The 9,807-nt window shown below is 42.4% G+C and overlaps 2 protein-coding genes across 3 annotated transcripts in view; both read left to right on the plus strand.

Annotated features, from left to right (window-relative positions):
• LOC117157703 (uncharacterized) overlaps positions 1 to 5,750 on the plus strand; it is a 37,361-nt gene extending 31,611 nt beyond the window's left edge. The window contains exons 11-15 of one of the 2 annotated variants that reach the window (XR_004464310.2): positions 831 to 947; positions 1,822 to 1,908; positions 4,262 to 4,885; positions 5,154 to 5,498; positions 5,567 to 5,750. Coding sequence is in view for 1 of the 2 variants with exons in the window: in XM_033335930.2 (XP_033191821.2) it covers positions 831 to 947; positions 1,822 to 1,908; positions 4,262 to 4,885; positions 5,154 to 5,321 (996 nt within the window). In the remaining variant the exon portion in view is untranslated. Of the gene's footprint in view, positions 1 to 830; positions 948 to 1,821; positions 1,909 to 4,261; positions 4,886 to 5,153 lie in introns of both variants that reach the window. The other variant, XM_033335930.2, reaches the window with a different exon arrangement.
• Positions 5,751 to 5,956: 206 nt separating this feature from the next.
• Positions 5,957 to 9,799, plus strand: LOC117157707 (uncharacterized). Its single transcript, XM_076619139.1, has 5 exons — positions 5,957 to 6,594; positions 6,732 to 6,959; positions 7,041 to 7,997; positions 8,409 to 9,044; positions 9,136 to 9,799. The coding sequence occupies exons 1-5, from the start codon at positions 6,239 to 6,241 to the stop codon at positions 9,797 to 9,799; spliced, it is 2,841 nt and encodes a 946-aa protein (XP_076475254.1). The 5' UTR covers positions 5,957 to 6,238.
• The last annotated feature ends 8 nt before the right edge of the window (positions 9,800 to 9,807 follow it).

The raw sequence follows: 9,807 nt of genomic DNA on the forward strand, positions 1-9,807 counted from the left end.
CTTGGATCGCATTACCTGCTTGTTTATGCGCATTACCGGGCGTGTTACCGGAATTTGGATTTTTATATCGACCGATTCTCCGTGGAGATTCTTTGGATTTTTCTCGCCTTCGGAGTCTTTGTGGCGAGAGTGGCGCCTATCTGGCGCGGCAATATTTTTGTTGTTTCAATTGGAATTTAGATCACCGTTCAATGCCGGTATTATTTTATAAACGTGGCATTTTTCTTGCGACCGATGACTCATATTGCACATGCGATCTTATCGGATCGAAGATTAAAATAATTATGTCAAACAGGTAACAATAAACAATAAAGAAGTCTGATTATTTCACGATTATAAATTTCGATATAAAGTAAGTAAATAATGCATGCTTAGTAAATAATTTACTTTTGTCGTATAGCAACAAAAATTGTAATAATCAACAAGCTATATTATATGGAAATTTATACTTGTGTCTCTATTTTAGTATGGGTAATTTTTTTTACACTTTGCGATATCTCGTGCGTCATCTGCAAAGATAATTGTTTTCTTCCCAATAGATAAGATTTTGGTTCTTTCAACGTGTCTCCATGGTGGCGATAATAGCAACATTAGTAAGGTTTCATTCGTCACAAGGGACGTTCTGTTCCTTGGACAACCGAGTTACGCATGTAGATTCCTTATCGTCGACAAATCGCTTATCACTCGTTCCGTCTAACTCGATCGAGACTTTCTCACAGTGTGACTAATTCTGAATCGATCAAATATTGCGTCACGAAATATTGATTACCGATGGTATATTTATAGGCGATCGTGATATGTAAGCGTATTTAATGCATCGTCTCTTTCAGAGGAACATGAACAACGCCGCGAAAATGGAAGCAGGAAAGGAGAAAACTGCGGAGCCGCGGAAGCCACAAAACCCGGAAGCTCTGAGGGCGCAAGAACAGAAAGTTACGCACGATAAGGTAGTCAATATTTGTGATCTTACACAAACTGCGATAAGAGCAACGTTCCGTTAATCTTTGTTTAACATAAACGTCGAAATTGGTTCAAGTGTACGATCCAAGACAATAGGATTCCGATGAATTCAACGATCTTTTACCGCGCGACATTTGAACTTTAACTAGACTCCGTCGAATTGCAGGATACCAGTGCATTCATAACGTCGCTGTACTCGTAAGTTGAGCATTCGTATCACGCGTTCACTTGCCTCGTACGAGAGCCTGATTCTCGTATCGCGAACACCCACACGATTCCTCCCGTGACATCCTAACTCTTGTCAGTTACACTTAACAGGCGAAAAGTTCATTCACTGGCTACGTCGTAAAACGTTGAAATTGAAATTACGATCGGTTGATCTCTCGTTCGATGGGTGAACGATCTAATCTCGTAAAAATCTAATCGGTGTTAGATCGGCGATGAAAACGAAACGATTCGACCAAGGATTGTTTTTCTCGATAGATAAAGGAGAAACGCTCGTTAATAGGTGCAGAAGAAATAAAAGGAGCGATTAATACGCCGTGCAGATACTGAAAAGCGTTTGTACGTCGATAACGAGTAGAGAGCCAGCCTAATTAAAAATTACAGCGCGATGTTGCAAACGATCGAACTTTCGTAGATGAGCGTTCGAACGACGATTCACAGACGCGCAGCTCGCTCGTACGCGTTTCGCGAGTTCAGTTTGCGACCGAACGCGCATTGAGCGCGCCGTAAATTTTACCGTGTGACCTCTTTGTTCTCGATCGATTAAGTTCGGTGCTTAATCCTCGGTCAGAGGAATAATATTAATAATAAAGGAACAGTAAAGACGCGATAACACACGTATTAAATTGTTTACAGCTAATGGAGGAGTTCAAGCGTGCCCATCGAAAGATGTTCAACAGCGCTCAGCAAAAAGTTCATTTCTCCGATCAGGCGCCGGAGCAGGTAAGAAAACGATAAGCTTATCTTTGCGGTACATGAACGATCTACTTGTATACTTGAATACGTGATTTTCCTTGATTTATCTAATAACCTCGTGATATTTGCGTGAACGTGACTGTTTCGTTTCTTTTATTGCGATAATTAGAATATATCTTATAGCAACATCTACTATACCTTAGTTACATACTTTTTCGAACGATTTCGTTTCTGATATTATTAATTGAATGGCAAAGGAAGATTTAAGATAATTAAGTGACCGGTGTAAAAGAAGTAAAAGTAGAAGAAAAATTGTATAGATGGAGAAATTTCTTTTTTATTAAAGTTTCTATTATAATCGTACGCGTAATGCACGCCGTTCAAGTACAACGTTTAGTACTTTCACCGTTTCCTTTCTTCGACGAGGAAGACGTTACAGCTTCTGATTACACGAAAAGACTTCAAGTCTAGAATAAAATTTCTCGGTTGCGATCGCGAACTAATCAAAGGAAGGGGGAGCAGGGAGGACGATACTCCTCGTACGTATCGCACGATGGAAAGAGCGGAACTAAGGATATACACGTATGCGGTTAATTAAAAATCCTATTAGCCACTCTTGGAAATGAATTCGCGATGGAAATGTATGTATCTCGGCGATATACTTGTAATACGCTGCTTGGCAACCGAGCGTGGAAATTAAATATTGATACAAAAAGAAGGCGGTAACCGGGGGAAGTTTGGAGAAAAATACGCGGAACAAAGCAAATAACGTGGTTTCGGGGCATATTCTTCCAATTCTCGAGGCGATACGCTATACCGTGCTCTCTTGCGTCGTTTTTAATTACACAACCTTCTTCCCGAAGATCTGCCAAAGTAAATAGATAACGAGTCTCAAGATTACGAAGACTTCGCAGCCAGTCATTGTCTGCACGAGTCTCGAAACACACTGAACGTGTGTGCAGCGCAATACGCTCAGCTGCACCTGAATTTATGTACAAGCTGCGTTTATTAACTGTTATACACTCGCGTATCGTTCGAACTGACGACCGGCGGCGATATAGAGACCGATCTTCCTCTCTTACAGTCACGTAAGTCTCACCGTTCTGTTCTCAGTCCGGCTGAATCTGCCGCGCGATACGAACACTGGATCCGTACTAGTCGTTTCGCGGCCGGGCAATACTAAATCACGCCCTTAATTGAATCGCGGTTAGCTAATTAAGCCTGACAACTGATTACGATACGATAGAAGTATTCGTGCGGGGGAAGCAGCTAGTGCTTTCTAAATCGGCTTTGTTCGCTGCAACGATTCCGCTAATTAACGATCTACTAATCGACCGATCATCGATTGTCCTCTACAACAATTTCTCTGTAGAAAGACTCGAGTGAATTATTACTACCTCGCGACGTTTCTGCGCTTCCTAGAAACGCGTGAATTATCGTAGAATCGATGACTCATTACATAATCGACTTATCGGCGGGTGATCGGTGCTGTTAAACGGACGTTCGACGGTAGCGGAACAGTCGATCGTTGGTTGCCGGCTCGTTCGAACACAAGTGGACGCGATCGTCTGTCGCAAGGATTTTTCCTTATGTTGGTCGACGTTGCACGTTGATTTCCTTCGAATTGCAACGTGTAAAATAATAGAGCTTACATAAGAGCGCGAGTTACGCTCGTGACTGTTTTCAACCGACTCGAATCGTGGCGTGCGATTGGTTTCAAGGTGGCCACTGCGGAACACCGCGAAATGCGGTTCGCTTGTGATTAACGAAAAAGCGGTGCCGCACTTGGCGTTACGCCGCAGCTGGTAATTCGCGTGGACGCGCGTAATTCGCGAAAAGTACCGACGACGACGACAACGAAGATTAGTTCTCGTCGCGACCTCGAGTTCCACGACCGTGTGCGAGTGCTCTTCGAAAGGCTGTTCGTTAACGGAGTCGGAAGTGATTTACAAAAAGACGGTTGAAATTGAACCGTTATGCGCCGCTGCCACGGCTGTTGCTACTAGCGAAGGAAAGTTAATCGAAGGAAAAATGCTAGGCTTTTGAAACCGAAGACATGAACGGTTTGCTGAGCAACGGTGAACGGAGGAGTCGCGTGTTGGTTACTATTACGCCTTACAATGTTAGTTATCAAGTTTATCTGACCGATTAGCATTGAATCTACATTTTTGAACGAAGAATCGTCTAGAATACCTAAAGTGGAAAAAATTAAATATATACGTTCATAATCTTAACTAAATTCCGAAACAACCTTCGGTAGATTGAATAGATTAAAACATAGTATCTATAAAATTAAATATGTATCGTTCGACTTCTTTTTGCGCTGTATAAATTCCTAAATTTGTCATTGCTTATCTTAATCTCATTAAACTGTCACCAGGAGCAAGAAAAAAGGGTATTGAACACGTCGACAGTGCCGACAAACAATATACCGCCGGCACCTCCAGCACCACCAGCACCTCCAGCACCTCCGGCGCCTGTAGCGCCTGTAGCGCCTCCAGCACCACCGGCTCCACCCCCGCTTCCTCTTCTTTCGAAGACCAAAAGCGCCGAGGATTCCGTGGAGATGCAAAGCATAGAGTCGTTTAAGTTGAAAGAGGCTCCAAACCCAGTGATTCCAAAGCCACCGCCAACTTACTTCCCCATACAAAATAATTCTACGGTCACGTCGAACGGAAGTCCTCGACACGGTACCGGAAACAAGCCACAAGTGAATGGAAAGGAAACGTCGCCGAGTCCCGTGCCGGAAATGACAAAAGCAGCCGTATCTCCGGCAGCTGCAAACGCACCGAACTTGAAACCAGCCCCTGGAAAAGTCGCCATTAGGATAGGCGCCTACGAAGGGGAAGCTAAACAACCGTCTAAGCTCGACTTCCTGTCGCAGCAGTCTCGATCAGATAGAAACGGCACGGATGAATTGGCGAATGGGCCAGTGGTGTCGAGATTGCAGAACGAATTGGCTGCAACGTTACAAAGATCGAACTTAAGAAGAAAGACTGACGGGGTGAGTGGAATTTTTGTTTTATCAATTTCGAAAGGTAAACGAAGGTCGAAACATGTAAAATGTCATTATGTCGTTTGGCTGATAAGCGCGATGCTTAGTGTAGGTAGTCAATTAAGTCGCCAGCCACAAAACAACAGACGATAAAGGTACAAATTACGTTAATTGCACGTTTGACGTTAACAGATGTGATTACAAAGCGACGAAGAACACGTTAAAGAAACGTGAAGTGGAGCAAACTTCGTAAAAACAATTGTTCGTTTTGTTTCAGGAGGCACAGCCAAGTATTAAGCCAATCCCTGAAAACACAGTGGTGTCCAACAACGAGACAACGAACTCGGAACCGGGAAAGTTGCCACAGAGCAACGTCGAGAAGCTCGCGTCCGCTCTCAACAACAAAGTCACCATCAAAGTGAACCCCGAACATAATAATCGATAAAGAGTTAGCTTCCGTTCATAAAAGAAAAAAAGCAAAAAAAAGAAAAAAAAAAAGAAAAAAGTCGAAACGAACCGTTTTAGGAGTCCACCATGTACCTCTGCCACTTTGTACATTTTTGCACGCTCTTTGAACTTACATCGACTTTTTATTCTAGATGAAAGAGCGCTCCCCCTATTGGCGAGCTTCTTTTTTACGTCTTTTACCTGTATGTCTTTTTTTATATGTTATTTATTATCGTATTATAGCGTCTAAGGAATAAGAAACGGCTAAAGTACCCTTAATTAACCGAAATGACAGGCGCCGCGACACCTTTTACCACGTAGGCCCGAGTCTTTAAACAGAGTTCCCTCCGTCGCCGACTAATGTACAGGTCGTGAGACTCGATGGAGTCGTCGAACTGAAAAATAAAGACGATAATACCTAATGGAACTAGATCGTTTCTACATTCTTTTTCCCCCTAGTAAAATAATCCTATTACTATATAAAAATGATAAAAACAGTAAAACCTCGATTGTCCAGACATTGGTCAGAGAAAGACACGATCATTCGCAAAAAGGAATACAAAAACATGCCTGTTTCACTATGCAAATAGAATGTAATTGGTTCAAATATTCATTAGTTCAGATAACCAAGGTTTTATTGTGGCTGAACGTTGATAATCTTCCGATTACTCCACTTTTATACAACTTCAAGCTTCCGATTCTATTGGTCTATCGGAATTTGGCACAATTACAAACTCCCCCTGACAGAAATTACGTCGTGATAACAGATTCGTTCAGAAGTGATTAACCTCTTGTGAACGAAGTCGTACTAATCGGACATCCTTTCAAGAAAACGTAAAGGCCGTGCTGAATCTCGTAGATGACTCGTTTAAACAATTCTACCTTTTGCGTTCTTTTAAAAAAAAATTCGGCTCTATGCAACCAGCATGTAAAACCAGATCTCGTCACCGAACGAGAAACTTGGAGCAAGAACAGAACAGAATTCAAAAGTTATTGGCTTCCGAGTACTCTGATTTCTCCGACGTCATCCTCGTGGAATCTCCGTTTGCCGAAACCACCAGAAACGGTCATGGAATTCGACAAGTTTCACTTGGTCTCACGCCATCCAAGTTAATCGTGGCTGCTGACGTGTTCAAAGGAAACTCGCGGTTTTTCTGTCCGCGCACCCTCGATCCTACTATCGAGAGCTTCGAACTGATTTCTCTATATCCTCTACGATGCGTTAGTCTGAGCGTGTTCAACAGGAGACATCGCAAAACCCTGAAGGCAAGGTAGAAATTTACTGAAAAATAAAAAGTCATGAAATAGAGATGCTCGATACAAATGAACTGCTTTCACAACTTTCTCTACTTTTCCTAACGAGATGATACTTATTAAATAGCGCTTTGACCGCTACTAATATCATTAGATTCATCGATGGAAGAGTAAGCTATTACGAACTCGGCGGTATACAAGGAAGAAACATTTTCTGGAAGAAATGGTGCGAGCAAGTCGAAAGTTTGCTGGCAAACAAGACAAACGGAAGCTCGTTATCGGAAACGACCGCTGCAAGTTCAGCGAGCAGCTCCACTTTATACATCCTTTCTTCGGAGATCGAGCTTCGCAATGATCTCAGAAAAGATGGAAGAAGAGCAGTGTGCAGGTGATTCTTTCGTTACTTGATGTTTATCCATTTGTAAGAAATCTTCATTGTAATACATTCTATAATTGGATACAGAATATGGACTCACTATGGAGGCGCCGGTGATTATACACCTGCAACATGGCGTCATAAGGACTTATACCTCGGACCATCCTACAGCGAGCTGGTAGACGGTCAGTACACACCTGTTCCTATAAGATTCGCCGGCGCCAGTTTGGAAGACATTAAGGCCGAATTAAAAGATTTTTCTCCGAGCAAGATCGAGAAAGGGTCTCGTAGCTGGCCTACGTGTCGTTGCTTCGCAGAGAGACGCAAGAACGATGGTCTTTGCGACGTACTGTTTGTCAGAGATCACAATCGCAAATATTACAATAAGACCAAATTCTACGCGACCTGTCAGACTTGCCCTCGTAATTTGCAAGCCAAGATCTTCGAAGACAAAGTCAGGGAGAAACGGAACGTTTGGTACAACGAAGCGTTCGCGAAAGAAGAAGAGTCGAGAAGTCAGAAGAAATGTCTCGCGCGAAGGATATCTCGATTTGGTTTTGGAGTTCCAGAGAAGTGTCATTCAGGGTTGGTTCTGGGTCCAATCCAAACGGATCCCGAGTGCTTCCCTTTGCAATTCACCGTGCAAAATATTTACGTCCTCATGGAGAATGCTGTGAAGGTGTGGGAGGGCAAAGAAAGAGGTGAAAGAGGCGAGTCCTTGAAACATTGCAAACATTTTAGGAGATACGGTCTCTGTACTGCACCCCATTTTCTTTACGCCCTTGGTCCCTGGTCGGTACAACCTGGAGAACGTACTACTCTTCAAGGTCGACGATCTTTCAGTCTGGTCACTATTCGTCGACAGCCCGTCGAGTCGGAACTGAAACTTCCTGTATCTCGTCGACAATTGGCAGCTAGTATTTCGTATACCGAACTTCAGTCTGGTAGATTTGGGTCGATCGGGACTACTGCGAAGGGACGAGTTGTGTTATTTTGGACACCAGAATACTGGTACCGACCCAGACCTGCTTCCGCCGCTTACAGGTAGTAACTAAAGAAAATATTGAATTAGAAAATCCATCTTATCAACACGCTTACCGCGAGGTCTATATCAGATGCCTCTGCGCTCACGCGGTTCGTATTATTTTAAATTAAAATGGATAATAAGATACATAATGAATTTTGTACTATTATTAGAGACCACGAATTTTTATGCATTTATGCAAAAATACATAAAATGTGCAAAGTAGAGTACTCGTCGTGGTATTTGATAGGCGAAACAAATTTTGTGCTTAAGTTCCACTTCCTTGGTCATATCTATAAAGATATAAATTTTCATAAATATCTACAGTCATGTGTATTTTATGTATTCATCATACGACAATTAGCGACGTCACGGGACGAAAAGCCTTTTATCGGTCACCGGTGATCGTCATCGCGTTGAACGTGTTAATTGTATTGCGACAGGGAGCTGAGACTGCACTTGAACCATCTGAGAAATTTTCGCCAGGAGAAGGAACGGCCGACCAGGAGGAAGTTGTTTAGGAGAAGAAAAAAGTGTCAGTGCGAAGATGATTCTACCATTGCTCCTGAGGAAAAACCCAGTTTCCTAGAACGAATCTTCTCTGGAAATGGATCCAAGAGAAGGCAGAAATTCGAAAACCAGGAAAATAATACTACTGTTCAATTAAGAAGATTATTGAGAATGGACTTCAGAATAACAATTTGGGATATAAACAGCGACATTTTGGCGACGCAGCTAACGCTCATAGATCGCGACCTCTTCGTCCGAATTCCCGCCGAGGAGATCGAGATCTTGGTCTTTCAAAGGAGCTCCAGGAACGCGCCTAATTTAGCAGCGTGGATAGCATTCAGTCATCGCGTTTCTTGTCTAATTGGCAGTGAAATTTTGGGCGTGAGAAAATTACCCATGAGAAGTAGAATTGTCGCGAGACTCGTGAACGCTGCCAAAAAGTGCCTCGCTATGGGGAATTTTCACTCGTGCAGATCGATTTTGGCGGGATTGCAGTCGCCTCCGATTTTCAGATTGCGAACTACATGGGATTACTTACGTATTCATCATGCGAATAGGTACATACACGCCAACATCGTGTACCTAAATAATTATCTTAATTTGTTACAAACACTTCTGTCTGTTCAATTAAATGTTTTGATGATTTAGATACGAAGTTATGGAAAGACTTTGCAAGATTTACAAGAACCCGTGTGCTTTATCATACCGACGATCTTGGGCTAAAGTTGAAAAGAATCGACCTTGCATGCCGCACGTGGGTGACCTTTTGCTGAGACTTCTGCAATTAAATAATGCGAAATGCCATCAACAAGACAATAGTATTATCCATACGAATGATAGAATAAACCCCTCAAAGGATTTAGCTGCAACGTCTAACAGAAATAAGGATGTATCATTGAAAAGTAATCCGGACCTGAAACAAAAGCAAGGCTGTAGCAAGAATTTCCTCAATTCCGTTTTAAACAGGATAAAATATAAAAGGAATCAAAATACGATTTACGAGGAAAAGACAGATTTAACGTGGACGACGAGGCAACAGGATTTAGCGTGGAAATATTTCTATCGTTGGTACAACGCTGTTTTAAAGAGTAAAATTCGTATCACAGAGCAGAAGAGATTAAGGGATATGGATCCAAGGATGAAACGCGTGATCGAAGTTGCGACTTGGTTGTCGGATTGTCAGAAACGAGCTCAAGGATACGAATATCCGGTGCATTCGTTCACGAAGGAATTTTTATTGAAGAATCGATATAGGGAGGATCGGGAAAACTTCTTTATTAGTTTAAAATTGGAACCGGCAATGATAACTTGAACAAAAAA

Source organism: Bombus vancouverensis, chromosome 6 (genome assembly GCF_051014615.1).
Source record: "Bombus vancouverensis nearcticus chromosome 6, iyBomVanc1_principal, whole genome shotgun sequence".
NCBI classification, from domain to species: Eukaryota; Metazoa; Arthropoda; class Insecta; order Hymenoptera; family Apidae; genus Bombus; species Bombus vancouverensis.